Below are 15,434 nucleotides of genomic sequence, written 5' to 3'. Positions count from 1 at the left end.
CCTCTTTACTTTCCTGGGCACTAGACTCTCTGGCCCCATTTGGGGATCTAGGTTTAATTTATTCAGCCAACAAAACACAAGGACATACAGGAAAAAAAAATCCAATTATCTAATGAGATGCACACCTTATTTTACTTAGCTTTCTCTCTCTAGAACCTTTCCTCTATTTCCCTGCATGCTAAGCTTTCACCATCTAATTTGGATGTAAAGCCACAAGCAAAATCTTTACTTAATTCTTTGCCTTCCTGTATAATAGGTAATAAGTCCTCTGAGCAATGCAAGAATGATGCAAAGAGTAATACCTTTTTTTTCTAATTGAAGAATTTCATTGTCTCCTGGCATTCTTTTTACAATGTCATCAGTCATGTGACAAGGAAATCACTTTAAAAGTCTGATATATATTAATTTAAGGTCGCCAAGGAATTCAGCTATGTAATTCCTAAATGAAAACTCAAGTCAGCAGTCAACCTTTTATAGAGTTTAATTACAAACAGGAGGAAGAAAGGAATTAGAGATAGAGAGAGAGAGGGAGAGAGAAAGGGGAGAGAAGGGAATAGGGCTTAAATATCCCTTCTGTTTAGGCTGGGCCAAAAGGCCCAAGCCCTTAGATAGCTGAGGCAAAGAAAAGAGATCAGTCCCTATCACTCACGTGACCAAAATGGAGAAACAGTCTCAGGGGCCTCCACCTCCAGCTTCCTTCAGAGCCAACTTCTCAAAGCACCACCTCTCAGAGCACCTCTCCAACCAACCACCCTCAGTCCTCAGACCCCTCTCTCTTTAAGGAAACCATCCAAGTTCCCTCCCCTCAGTTCTCACATCTACCAATCACTGTCCATGTCTTCCCTGTGCCAATGGTGGCTCTAGCTTAACCCAGGACCACCCAGAGGTCTGTGGCTTTGCACATGTCTGTTGAAGGTCATATTCTCAAATAATTAAATCTTGATCCTTTGCTGTAGCCCTTCCTAAATCCTGTTAGGACTGAGTAGGGTGGAAATTGTATTTTCCAAGACCTGGTTCTGTCATTCCAAGTATCTCTATTGTATCAATTCTAAAATCAATCATGACTCAAAGAAATTCCTGTTCTATGCTTAAGCATAGGTCAAAGCCCTTTCCATTGTTCAGCAAAAGGTTTCTGTCCTAAAGTAATCTCAGGTAGGGAGGAGAAGGACCCTCCCTACCTAATGTTGGAAATGGGGAAATTTCCAACATTCACAAGCCTAAGAAATTTTAAGGTTTACAGTCACTAGGAAACAAGACCCCTCTATTTTAGTGAAGACCTTAGACACAGTAAAATAAGGATGGTGGTTAACTGTCTTCTTAGGGTACATTTGAGGGAAGGGTGAGGTAGTCCTTCTTTTCCTTGGAGAACTGACAGGTTTACTGAGAAAGAATTGAAAACAAATGTAACTCTTCACTTTCTACACTTCTCATTTTCTATAGGTTTTCATTGTAAAGGAGCAACCAGACTGCTCTGTTGGAAGTCATCCAGTGTCCTTCATAGACTGCCAGGCAACAAATGGTGGCCAGCCTTCTCCTCCTGAATCTGGTGATAATGGCTTTCTTCCTTATTGGGTGATAGTTTACAGGAGCTCTTATCTAACCATAGTAACATTCACCTTGATAAGCAGTACCATCAACACGCTAGGCTAGTGTTGGAATTGTAGAACGATTATTCAGGGAGGAGAATCTGGGTTTGATTCAGCACTTATCTTCTATTACTACCCATTCTGTACCCAAGAAGAACACTACATATACCGAAAAGATCCCTACTGAAAGCAGAGCTATCTGCCAAGCCTAGGTGAAGGATCCCCTGCTTCTCTCTGACTTGATTTGGGGACCAGTGGTTGGGCTACAGATGTCTCCTGGGATAGTGCTGGAAATAGGTGAGAAAGAATCATTGGTCATTTCGGAAGTTTGTCCAGTTTCTCTAGTTAGCCCCATCGTGGAAGACTGCTAAGACTGGGTTAGTCTAAGAGATCTGGGTCTTCTTAAAGCCCAGGAGTCCTTTCTTTGGCACATACTGGCTGTGAATGTGTCAGTGCCCTACATACCTCTCTAAGACTATAAGGAACAAGAAAGATGCTGGCACACAGAGATAAGGGAGTTCCTCCCCTGGTAGTTCCCCATACCAATGCTAGAGACTGGAAATTTACCAGACGTCTGATTGGACCTAGAAGTTACCCCAGCTACTGCAGTGTCCTTACAGCTAATCAGCCACCAGCTTCCCATCCCCTGTCCCTCACCATTTCCTATACCTTCCCTAAGTCTGCTCCAGGACTGATGCTTCAGGAGGCAGTGAGGACTAGATGCCCTTAACACCTGAGGGCTTTTGATCCTTTTGCTCATTTATTATTAATTAAACTAAATATTACATTAAGAGTAAATCCCTGACATCAAGTATTATTCACATGCTGTGCAACTCTGTGGGTGTTGTTGAACACTAGGTAATAACACAGCATTCTAGGAGAGAGAATTCAGAAACCCTTTCAGCTGAGAACAATGTTCCCTTCCCTATGAAAAGTGGCACACGCCTTTGGCTTGCCTCAGTGTTTTAGCAGTTTGTCTTCATGACGTGCTGACTCCCTACTACTATTCCTCATATCCCTAGGCATAGAGAACGTAAACATCTGGCTCTAGCACACTCAATCTGAAACCCCTGAAAATATGCATCTGAGGAACCGGGGATTAATTAAAAGGAAATCTGTTTCCTGAGTTCCAGAAGCCAGAGCCACTCAGATACTGCTGCACTTTTAACAACTGCCAATGCTACTCTCTTTTTAATAAAAGCACATCACTGCTGTTGCTCGAATCTAAGCTGGCCCATCATAAAATTACTACTTACTTTCCAAGAAGGGTTCTTGTTAAATAACAATACTGTGCTCTCTCTTCATGGGCACATTTCTCTGAGAAGCAGAAGTCATAGTATTTTCTTTCTTTTTTTTTAAACCCTTACCTTCCATCTTATAATTTATATAAATATCAGTTCTGAGATAGAAGAGCTATAAGGACTAGGCAAATGACTTGCCCAGAGTCACCCAGCTAGGAAATACCGGAGGTCAGATTTGAATACAGGACTTTGTGTTTCTAGGACTGGCTCTCTATTTACTGAGCCACCTAGCTGCCCCTTTACAATGTCTTTTTTGGCTATTACAATACATTATAATGTATATATTTTAGCTATTATTATCACTCTTTTGTAGAAGAGTCAGACCAAACCTGTTTCCCCTGATCTTATGTCTACCCTATGGCAGAAGAGAAGTGAATGTTCCTAAGAATGAGTTGGAGAAATAAGGATTAGATTAGGGTTCTTTTTATATCTTTTTATCACAAAGCAGCAAATTTGACCAGTCATGGATTCTAACCCCATTTGGGCTATTTAAGGTACCCTGTCTGATGGTGATGAATTAGCTCAAAAATATCTGTATTTCGCCATTATAAGGGGAAAGAGGCGGAGCTGAATGACCAAATGTAATATCTATCACAGTTAAATAACAGAAGACAGTCTCTACTGATGGAGACTTAGAGGCTGACTGAAAAAATGTAATGTGTAAAGTTATTGGACCATGCTTATGTTTTATTGGAGTAGGGAAGGTCAGTATTCTCAGTGCGGTGTGCATGTGCTAAGGATTCCCAAGATCTTTTCAAGGAGTTTGTAAGGTCAAAACTATTTTTATAATAATACAAAGATGTTATTTACCTATTAACACCTCCCTTTAGCAACTTCATATCTATGTGAACTAAGATTTTCTTAATATACTTCAACCAAAATAGCATATCACAAAAGATTCAATACAGAAGCACATATGCAAATTCAGCTGTCTTCTTTGAAACCAGATATTAAAGAGATTTGCAAAAATATGTAAAACAATTCCACCCTTCTATTTTTTGTTTGTTTTGGGAAATAGCTATTTTTCACAAAAATTTCATTTTTAACATGTAATAGGTTTATTTTGTTATTTAAAATGAATTCATAAATAGTTTTTAAATGATCATTTTAAATTTCCAACATAATAAATATTTAAAGCCATAACATACAACAAAGAAAAGTTCTTTGGAGTCCTCAATAATTTTTAAAAGTGTGGAGGGGTCCTGAGGTCAAAAAGTTTGACAACCACTATTATATAAAATTTCCTCTATCAAAACACATCTGTAGCAGGTATCAGACATAGGGCTACAGTCCAAGACTTATTTGTCAATTTACATGTGTTGAAATTAGTTATTTAAATGTAAATCTTTCCTAAGCAATTTGAGTTGTTTGTATGAATGTTAAATGTTTCTTATGCAACTTTAACTAAAGAAAAAGGACTTGAAGACTGGTTTCCCCCGTCTTTCTTGTCCCTACCCTGTGGCAGAAGAGAAATGAATTTTCTGGATAGTGACTTGGAAAAATAAAGATTAGATTAGGGCCTTTTTTATATTTTTCTATCACAAAGTAGCTATTTTGACCAATCTAATTTGACCAGTCATGGATTCTAACCCCAAATGGATCATTAAGATACTCTAATGGTGCTAGAGTATCTATGTCACAAATATTTCATTGATATAAGGACTTCCTTGATGAGAAAACTCTCTTCCAATGCAAACTGGCATCTTCTCTACAACTGACACCATTATAGACTTACCTAGAGCATAAGTGTCAAACTTACTGATTAAAATGTAATTGGGAGAGGACACCTACATGGGTCACTGGATTGATTTAGAATATTTTTCATATAATTATTGATAGCTTTGATTTCTTTATCTGAAAATTGCCTATTCATATCATTTGACCATTTCTGAATTGGAGAATGGCTTGAATTCTTATAAATTTGACTTAGTTCTTTACATATTTGAGAAATGAGACTTTTATTGGAGAAATTTATTACAAAAATTTCCCCCCAGTTTGTTGTTTACCTTTTAAACTTGGTTGCATTGCTTTTGTTTGTACAAAACCTATTTAATTCTATATAATCAAAATTATTTGGTTTGCATCTTATGTTTTCCATCTTTCATTTGGTCGTAAATTCTTCCCTTCTTCATAGGTCTGACAGGTAACCTATTTGTGTTCCCCTAATTTACTTGTAATATTACTATTTATGTTTAAATTATATACCCATTTTGACCTTATCTCAGTATGGGGTGTAAAACTGATTTTTGCCATATTGCTTTCCAAATTTCCCAGCAGTTTTTGTCAAAAAGTGTGTTCTTAACCCAAAAGCTGGGATCTTTAGGCTTATGAAACACAAGATTGCTGAGGTCATTTATCCCTAAACTAAATTGATCTGCCCTTCTATTTCTTAACTGGTACCAGATTGTTTTGATGATTACTGCTTTATAATACAGTTTAAGATCTGATACTGCTAGGTCATCACCCTTCAAATTTTTTTTCATTAGTTCCCTTGATAGTCTTGACCTTTTGTTATTCCAGATGAATTTTGTTATTTTTTCTAGTTCTATAAAATAGTTTTTTGGTAGTTTGATTGATATGGCACTGAATAAGTAAATTGATTTAAGTAGAATTGTCATTTTTATTATATTAGCTCTGCCTATCCTAGAACAATCAATGTTTTTCCAATTGTTTAGATCTAACTTTATTTGCATGAAGTATTTTGTAATTGTGTTCATATAATTCCTGCATTGCTCTTGGTAAATAGATTTCCAAGGGTTTTATATTGTCTGGAGTGATTTTAAATGGAGTTTCTCTTTCTGACTCTTGATGCTAAGCTTTGTCGTAAACATATAGAAATGATGTTGATTTCTGTGGATTAATTTTGTATCCTGCTACTTTGCTAGTTATTATTTCAATGGTTTTCAGTTGATTTTCTAGAGTTGTCCAAGTATACCATTGTATCATCTGCAAAGTGATGATAGTTTGGTTTCCTCATTGCCTACTTTAGTTCCTTCAACTTCTTCTTCTCTAATTGCTAAAATGAGTATTTCTAGTACAATTGGCTCAGTGAATAATTGAGAGCCAGATGCTAGAGATGGAATGTCCTGGGTTCAAATCTGGCCTCAGACACTTCCCAGCTGTGTGACCCTTGACAAGTCATTTAACCCACATTGCCTAGCCCTTACCACTCTTCTGCCTTGGAACCAATACATAGTATTGCTTCTAAGATGGAAGGTAAGGGTTTAAAAAAAATGTAATCAGGAAATATTTAACAAAATACAATATGACAAAGATAATGTTAATTTTGTGATTTTCTAAACCAATCTGTGGGGCTCAGGGATCCATTTCTTTTTGAGTTTGATACCACTGTCAGAGCATTGAGAGGCTAAGTGATATAGCCAGATCACACGGCCAGTATGTATCAGAAATGGTTCTTGAATCTAAGTCTTTGATGTCAGGGGCTAACTCTCAATTCAGTAGACCATGATGATCCTCAAAATTGAAAAAAAAAAAAAACAAAACAAAACCAAGCATCTATTGTGTGTATACTAACATCCTGCTACTCCCTGGGAGATACAAAAGATATAAGAAGAGATGGTTGCTCCCAAGGAACTTATTAGCTACATGTTAAGATTGGACATAAACTGGTAAATAGAAATACAGAGAAGCCTATTTTAATTCTCAATTGAGTAGTCTAGATGCAGTCTCTTCTAGGAATTCAGAGGAGGAAGGAGTTCTTGGAAGCTGAGCAAGAAACACCTCAAGAAGGAAGTAGGAACTATAGTGGATTTTGAAAGAAAAGTAGGACTTAAGATAAATAGATAGCAATGGGGAAAGCATTCTAGGTAAGGAGCAAGGGATGATGAACAAGAGAATAAACATGGTTATTGTCCAGTCATTTCAGTCCTGTCATTTGTGACTCCAATTGGAGTTTTCTTAGAAAAGATACATTTCCTTCTCTAGCTCATTTTACAGATAAGGAAACTGAGGCAGAGGAGATTAAATGACTTGCCCAGGTCACACAGCTAGTAAGTATCTGAGGCCAAATTTGAATTTAGATATTCCTGACTCCTGCTCTGTGTCACCTACCTGCCCACCTGAACATGGTATGTTTGTTTAAAATGCTGTCACTTTTTTCATCTTTTACTTAAGAAAATATAGAATAAGAGATCGTTAGTATTATCACATAGTACATTAGGAAAAGCACTGAAGTCAGAGGACCTGGGTTCACATCCTATTTCTGTTGCTTATTAACTGCGTGACCTTGAGAAAATAATTTCCCTTCCCTGGACCTCAGTTTCCTCATCTGTAACATGAAATGGTGGGAATAGATGATCTCTGAGTTTCCTTCCTTCGAGTTCAATACCTACAAGTATAGAATAATGGGAGGTACTATACTAAGGAAGAGAGTTGAAAGGCAGAGTACTTAAATGACTTGCCCAAGTTTACAATTAGGATCCTTAGATTTAGGGAGTCTAATTCCTAATCCCTTCTACAATGAGTAAGTAAATGTACAATGCTTTTAGAAGGTGACTCAGGAGTGGAGAAACTGGGAAATGAAGAAGCCTTGGAGAAACTAGCCACAAAAAACTAGTACATCACTCCTTCATTCTCTTTGTAATCAAACCAGGTTTGGTCCAGTCCTTCTACAAACTAATGATAATGGTAGCTACTTCTTGCTAAGTTTTATTTGAATCCATGTTTTGGGTTGTTAGTTGTCTGAAAGACACATATTACTCAGACTTTCAACATCATTTTCTGATAGCTTTCTGGAGAGTAAATAGTCACCTCTTGTTATGGGATCTTACGATGCACAGATATCTGACTGAGCTGTACTAGTCCTTTTATGAAATATTTACCATGCAATGTCATCCTTGGAAAAATTTGCCTTGTAAACCTTCGTTTATTTTGCACAGGGAATTCATGGATGCTGTTCAGAATGGTTTCTGAACCCATTCTCCCCATCTTGTCCCATTTCCCTAGGAAGGGATTATTAAAAACAAACAGACAAACAAAAAACTTACCTCCATCTTAGAATCAATACTATGTATTGGTTCCAAGGCAGAAAAGTGGTAAGGGCTAGGCAAAGGGGGTTAAGTGACTTGCCCAGGGTCACACAGCCAGGAAGTGTCTGAGGTCAGATTCAAATCCAGGACTTCCTATCTCTGGACATGACTCTCAGTCCACTGAGCCACCTAGCTGCCCCTGAGGCAAGGGTTCTTAACTTGGGTCCATGAATTTGTTTTAAAATATATTCATACTTGTATTTCAAAAGGTTTGGTCTCCTTTATAATCCTAAGGATTGTACTTTATGTATTTAAAAACATTTTGAAAAGGGGTCCATAGATTCACCAGATTGCCAAATGAGTCTAGCAAGCTTAATGTTGTGAAGTGGCTTAGTTATTATAGTAACTTTTGAGAGAAGCTAGGGATGCTTAACTTATTTTTATTTATTTAGAATATTTTTCCATGGTTACAAGATTCATGTTCTTTCTCTCCCCTCTTCCCTCCCCCAGCTTAACTTATTTTTGATATGGTCCATTGCTAGTATTTCTGTATGGTAGATTTGGGAGCATATGGTGAAGAATATGTTTCTTAGAATCTAAGATGGGCTATCTCTTCAGATAAGGTTTGTATTGCTTGTAATTATAATTTTAAAAAATTTTATTAACAGGGGCCTAACAAAAAAGATTAGAAATTCCTTTAATAAAGCCTTTCTTCAGTGGAGGTATTGGATTTTCCAAATAATGATGTTTCTTATTATGCCTTTTCCAAAGGATCTATGTGTCTGCCATCTTGGAACAAAGAAATGCAGACGTTAGGAGGGATGGGGAAAGTTGAAGGCTACCAGTACCAGCTCCCCAAAGGCAATGAGACTTGTCCCCAGGAAACACAGGGAAGCCCTCATCACCTTCCTTCAAGTGGTGGCCCTCTTCAGGGAGCCTCACTCCCTTGTTCCAGCTAACTCTCTACAGCATCTGGACCAAAGGAACCAGAATGTGCTGTGACTCAGTAAGGTATTAGACTTAAAAAAAGAAAAACAAAATTGTTGTTCTATAAAATGAAGAGCTTGGACTCTGTGGTCTCTTGGACTCTGTGGTCTCTAAGGTTCTTTCTAGCTTCTAATCTCATGAGCCTGGAATTCTAACAACATAAAAAACATTTCCTATTGGGAATCAAAGGAGAAATGAAAAGCAGATGTCCATGTTTGCCTCTATACCCAAAAACCTGGTCCCAGTGCCACTGTGCTGGAGGCAAATATGGAGTCATTTACTTCTTTTCACCTCCAATCTCACAACTCGTTCCACTTGCAGATCCTAAGACACTGGAGAATCATGAAGGAAGTCATTAGAAACAAACCCAAGAGAAGATCTACTGCTATAGCCTTGGCTTAAGACCTGGATGTACAAGGCTGTCTTTCTCATGTCATCAGAAGAAATGGAAATGGCTGGATTCCACCATGGGTGTCAACTCAAGGGTTATAGAGTTTTTTACAGAATGTTAACAGAACGTTTTCTTTTTCAATGCTGTAAAGTGACTTAGTTATTCCAGTATCTGTTGGAAGAAGCTAGGGATTCTTAACTTATTTTCAGCATGAGCCATTGCTGGTATTTTTATACAATGGATTTGGAAGCATATGGTGAAGAATGCAGTACTTAGACTCTACGATGGGCTATCTCTTCAGATAAGGGATTTTTGTTTTTTGTAATTATAATTTTTAAATTATGTTGATTAAGATCTTTAAATATTTTAATTTCTGAATCAGATTTGGGGTCTGCCTCATTTGACCAAGAATTTTCATTGCCTCCTATTCCTCCTTCTTGGCTCATCACCAATCAGTACTAAGAAGAAAAAAAAAAAGACGAGTCCTTTGATGGATTTTCACAAAACTTTTTGCTTGTTTTTTATTGTATGTAATGTAGAATTGTAAACCAAGAGGAAATTTTATTTTTATCATGAAGAATAATCAATAACTTTTAATTATTTAACATGTAAATAAACCTACCATAAGATTTTAAAAAATAACTATTGTACATAAGGGTATTAGTATCCAATCAAATCCCAGAAGTTATTGAAGTTGAACTGATATGAATTGCTAAGACTGTTCTCAAGATCGCTAACATAATTGAAATCCAGATGGATTTACACTTAGGGCAAGACTTAACAGAGCATATTTAATTAAATTTCTATTATACAGCCAAGGAATAGTTATCACTGAGAAAAGAGACAGGCTCACTCCACTTTGGATCATTTATATTATGGGGACAATTAGATGGTTTAAGTATTGGCCAATTCCATTTTTTCCCCTTCTGCTATTTGAGCTTTGGACACAGCAGTCATTAGCACTTATGAACCAAGGAGATGAAATGAGGTGCAACTCACATCATTCAGTTCCATTACTTTCTGCTGCTCTGGCAGAAGGCTTGGTGAGGGAAGAAGACAGCTAATTCTGTATGTTTTGCAGTTGTTCATGCTGTTCATGCCCTGTAGTGGAGAATTCATTTCACAACTGATGTGCCTGGGTGCTTAAGTCTCTCTTGAGTGATATCATTAGCAAAATAGTTACTCAGGAAAAAATTAAAGGGAGAAAAATGCATATACACACATATACGTATATTAAAAGTTATATATGTGTGCATATCTGTGTATACACACACACACACACACACACACACACACACACACATGTATATCCTCCAAACTTGAGTCTTTTATGAAGATGAAAAAGCTTAGGTGACTTTTGCGTGTGTGTAAATGACTCTCATTTTTGGATTTCAAGAATAAATGATGCTATTATAGCATAAAAATACCTCTCGTTTTATCATCCTTGGAAAAAATGGTCTAGGATTTTCTAGATGACTAGAGAAGAATGTTCCCTATAAACATTTAAGCATGATTTGCAAATCTCAAAAAACTGAAAATCTTAGATTTTCTGGAATCAAATCTATGAAATAACCAGTCAGATTCAAAGACAATTCATGGCCTGATGCCATGAATTTTTTTTTTTAGCTTGTGTCCTCTCCTGCACATTTATATCTAATTCCCAATCCCCATTTCATTTTTTCTGTTGCTGTTGGATCAATTTACATTTTTTCCAGGCTGTTCCTCTTATTTTCTGAATCTTAATGTCTCAACTAATTACAAATCTTATCATATATAATTAAAATAAATGGTCTACCCTTTCTTCTCAGGTCATTGATGAAGATGCTAAGTAAGATTAGGCACCCTGCTATCTCTTGATATCACCTGGTTTCAGTTCCATTTATTAATTTTTATTTCCAGCTTGTTTCCTTTTCATAGTCCATAACTGATTATTGCAAAACATGAGAAAGTATGATAAAAATGCTGAAAAATAAATAATGCTATTTGGAAGTCTTGGTGTCCAAGTTCATCTGACTGGCTATAGCAAAAATGGATTCCTTCATATAATTGTTATTTTCATTGTTATGACATTATGACCTTAAAGGGGAAGGCTATTTCTTTTAATAACTTTTACAGACTCTACATGGGTCAACTTACCTTTTGAAGCTCACAAGTTCACAATTCATATTTGTTTGAGTTTGGTACTCACTCACCTAATATTTGGAAATAAACGCAACACAGAGAGAAACATAATGGTTTCATGTCCACATGGTAGCCAGTGGGGAGAGTATGATTTCCTGGTTGAATCACAGAATCAAGGGAACCAATCCAAGAAAATATGATGGCCCACTTTTTGACCACACAATACTGTGCCCATTTAAAATAGCTCTCTGAAAACAATGTTAAAGTTCTGACATTTCCTATCCGATTGATAGTTTCCATTTTTCCCCATTTTTCCCCATGAAAGTTACTCAGCTACCCTATCAACCTAATAGAAAATGAGAAAGAGGTCAAGAAGTTTTCCAAGTTTAAAAGAGACTTTGCCCTCCCTCCCATCTTTTGCCTTAATCATTAGGATGGTTTAAACAAACTCATTCGATTTAACCATGGGTCTGGTGTTATGTATGGCACTCTGCTAGATTCTTGGGAGATAAAAAGTTTAGATCACATGTGGTCTGTTCCCTCCTGTAACTAACAATCAAGAAGAAAACAGGACCAAGACAAAATGAAACCAAGATAACTTCATAGAATATTTAATGGTTAAGTTTTTAGTTAGATGCATCTGAGATTTGATAAGGGAGGTTTTTACTACCTTAAACTTGATGGTAGGGAAAGGAACATGGGGATATTGGGGGAACGAAGTGGGCTTTAAAGTACTGTCAAGAATTCAATGAGAGAAGAAGAGGGAGGAACATGTCCTGGTATGGAGAACAACTTGAGCAAAAACAGTAAAGAAGTTATGGGTGGGTTAAAGGACTGAAGTACAGTTTGGCTGAAGGGAAATAAAATGAACAAGGTCCAGATGGGTTAGAATAGTTGGCAGTTTGTGGCAGGATTTAAATAAGAGGCACAGAGTTTTGATCTTTATTTGGTAAGCTAGCAATACTTGCAATTTATTTGTTTCAACTCTGGTTCCAACCAGACCACCATGAAGTCTCCTGATTCTGTGACCTTGGACAAATCACTTAATTTCTATGAAGTTCATTTTTACTCCTTAACCCACACAGTGGTTGTGAGAATCAAATTTTACAATAAAGACAAAACCCTCTTTTGACTCTCAAGTGCCGTTAGACTACTTTTAAATAGTACTGGCTACTCTATGGACCTGAAAATAATTTTCTCACTTATCAAGGCAAAAGTTCAATAAATCAAAATATTGCCAGTGGAACAAAATACTGCCAGTAGTATCTACTTTGGTGTTCTTATAAAGGAAACCAGAACACAAACTAAATACAGTTAAATGAAAGAATGGCTTGTGTTTTCTTTAAGGAAGTTAATATAAGAGTTGGTTGTTATATTAAAAAAATGTGCTCAAAACAACAAGAAACATCAGTTCATGGGCCATTTGTTTAACTTCTTTCCCATTGTTATTTTGGAATAACTGATAAAGGCTGAAAAGGAGACTATTAGATGGGTATTAGATCAAGGAGGACTTGAAGAACTCATCTGTACCTCTAGCAAACATAGCTAATTATGAAAACCCCTCTAGGATTCCTATTAAACACTTGCATGAAGAGTATCACTCTACAACATTCTGTCATTTTTTTTAACACTTACATTGTGTCTTAGAATCAGTACTGTTTGTTGGTTCTAAGGCAGAAGAAGAATGGTAAGGGCTAGGCAATGGGGGTTAAGTGACTTGCCCAGGATCACACAGCTAGGAAGTGTCTGAGGTCATAATTGAACCCAGGACCTCCTGTCTCTTGGCTTGGTTCTCAATCCACTGAGTTACCCAGCTGCCCCCCCCCCCGACATTCTGTAATTTAAGAAAGTTTTGCTGCACATGGAAACTAAAAAATAAACCTCCATTTTGGAGATCCTGTCCCCAGTAAAAGAATATGTGTTGGTGAAAGAAATCCATTAAACTTTCATTTTGGGGGCAGTATTCCTAATATACTCCTGAAAGGACTCCAATCCTATATAAGATAAGTTTTGCCAAGGGTACACAAACTTGGGCTCTATTATACTAGGAGACCTTTTCAAAAGCAAGCAGGCAATAAACAAACATTTGTTAAGGGTCTCCCTCATATGTTTTAGGCACTGATTCTTGGTGCTGGAAATACAGAAATAAAAGGGTCATAGTCCCTGACCTCAAGGGATCTACATTCTAATGAGATATAAATAAATATAAATATTTAGTATAAATATATATTTATAAATATAAATATTTAGTATAAAGTATAAATAAAGCTTAGATAGCTGACAATCTCCAAGAGGTAAGCACTAGCCTCTAGAGGAATGTGTGAAAAAGCCTCAAACTAACAGGTAAGGGAAAGGGGAACAACCTCATGTTGAAAGGAGGGCTTGAGCTGAGCCTTGAAAACTGGTAAGTCCAAGAGACAGAAGAGAAGGAGGTGCATTCCACATACAGGAGATAGCTAAAGCAAAGGCACAGTGTTAGGAAGGAAGGTCATCACCTCTCCAAGGCTAAAGAAAAGTTAATAGTGGATTTTGAGAAGTGGGAGCCAGAAATTGTCCTCCTAAGAAGATAGTCAAGATGGCAGAAATGGACAGATAAAAATGCTCCCCTTGTTCATGGATGGGAGACCATAAATCTATATGCAACTACACAGACTGAGGAAACTTAGTTCCATGGGCACTAAACTTGGACAAGGTGGTGGTGGTGGTGGGGCAATGGCAATCATGTTTCATCCTTACTAGGACAAGAGGTGAATAGAGATGGAATCTGGCTGGACTTTTCTTTATTTCTCCAACATGTCCCAAGAACTTCTTAATCCTGTGAGGTTGCTTTAGCCCTGGGACTCCTCAGTACCACCTGCCCCTGGGGAGAGCAGAGAACTCCTCTATACACCTTCATTTAAGGAGATCACCCAGGCTAGCTATTTCTGCATTTCTCACTGAACTTCATCATGGCAGGCATCTATTCTAGCTTCTCAATGCCTTTTCATGCAATGTCTTCCCTTATTAGAACTCTAGTAAACCTTGAGAACAGGGATTGCCTCTTTTTCTTACTTGTATCTCCAGTGCTTAGCACAGTTTGTGGCACAAAGTAGACTCTGTTTTTCTTAAATACTTACATTCTGCCTTAAAATCAATGCTAAGTACAGGTACTAAGGCAGAAGAACAGTAAGGGTTAAGCAGCTGGGGTAAAGTGACTTGCCTAGAGTCACACAGGTCGGAAGTATCTCAGGTCATATTTGAACCCATGATCCACCTAATTGCCCCACATAGTGAACTCTTATTAAAAATTTTGTTGTTGTTCAGTATCTGACTCTTTGAAACCCCATTTGGAGTTTTCTTGGAAAAGATACTGGACTGGTTTGCCATTTCCTTCTCCAGTTCATTTTATAGATGAAGTCATTGAAGCAAACAAGATCAAGCAACTTGCACGTGAATTTCTATCTTCCTGACCCCAGGCTCAGCTCTCTATCTATTGTGCCACCCAACTGCCAATTGACTAACATAAATATATATGGGGTGTTACTTCCATGTTTGGGGGAGATGGTGCTTTATATCGAGCAGATTTCTAAGGTAGGAGGTATTGATCTCCCCATTCACTGAGAGAGAAACTTGACCTAGATCTTGCTCATTTCCCAGAGGACTCTTGGTACCCCAAAACAAGGGCTTATAATGAACACAGGCAAGGGACCCACCATGAAGATACTTGTAACTTTACATCGACATCTATTGCAGAAGATAAAGAAGTAGAGAAAATATTATGGAGAACTTGACAAGGTCCCCCCAAAGCAAGTCACCTTATACCTTGATAATGAAAACAAAGGCATTGATTTAACTCTTATGTGTCAAGAAATTTGTGATTTCAACATGAAATGTAGATGGAACACAATGAGAAATATATTAGATAATATGGTTCAGGACTGAGAATTAAAAGAGGCCAAAGTTTTCAGATTACTAAGAAGATTCATGGTTTTGTGTTTCTTTTTTTCATGCTGTCCCATGTAATTTTGGAGAGTTGCCTAGGTCACTTAGAGCCTAAGAGAGTTGTGTATTGTCATCCAGT

General features: G+C 37.3%; 1 protein-coding gene across 7 annotated transcripts in view; it reads left to right on the top strand.

The window, feature by feature from the left end:
* Positions 1–11,242, top strand: part of EGF (epidermal growth factor) — a 122,841-nt gene extending 111,599 nt beyond the window's left edge. For 3 of the 7 annotated variants that reach the window (XM_056803079.1, XM_056803082.1, XM_056803078.1), the window contains 2 exons: positions 1,441–1,546; positions 8,647–11,242. In XM_056803079.1, coding sequence (XP_056659057.1) covers positions 1,441–1,546; positions 8,647–8,834 — 294 coding nt within the window. In that variant the 3' untranslated portion in view covers positions 8,835–11,242. The other 4 variants (XR_008912987.1, XM_056803080.1, XM_056803081.1 and 1 more) reach the window with 4 other exon arrangements.
* The last annotated feature ends 4,192 nt before the right edge of the window (positions 11,243–15,434 follow it).

The sequence above is a fragment of the Monodelphis domestica genome, chromosome 6 (assembly GCF_027887165.1).
Source record: "Monodelphis domestica isolate mMonDom1 chromosome 6, mMonDom1.pri, whole genome shotgun sequence".
Lineage (NCBI taxonomy): Eukaryota > Metazoa > Chordata > Mammalia > Didelphimorphia > Didelphidae > Monodelphis > Monodelphis domestica.
Note: the sequence above shows the minus strand (reverse complement) of the source record. Positions and strands in the feature narration are given on the sequence as shown.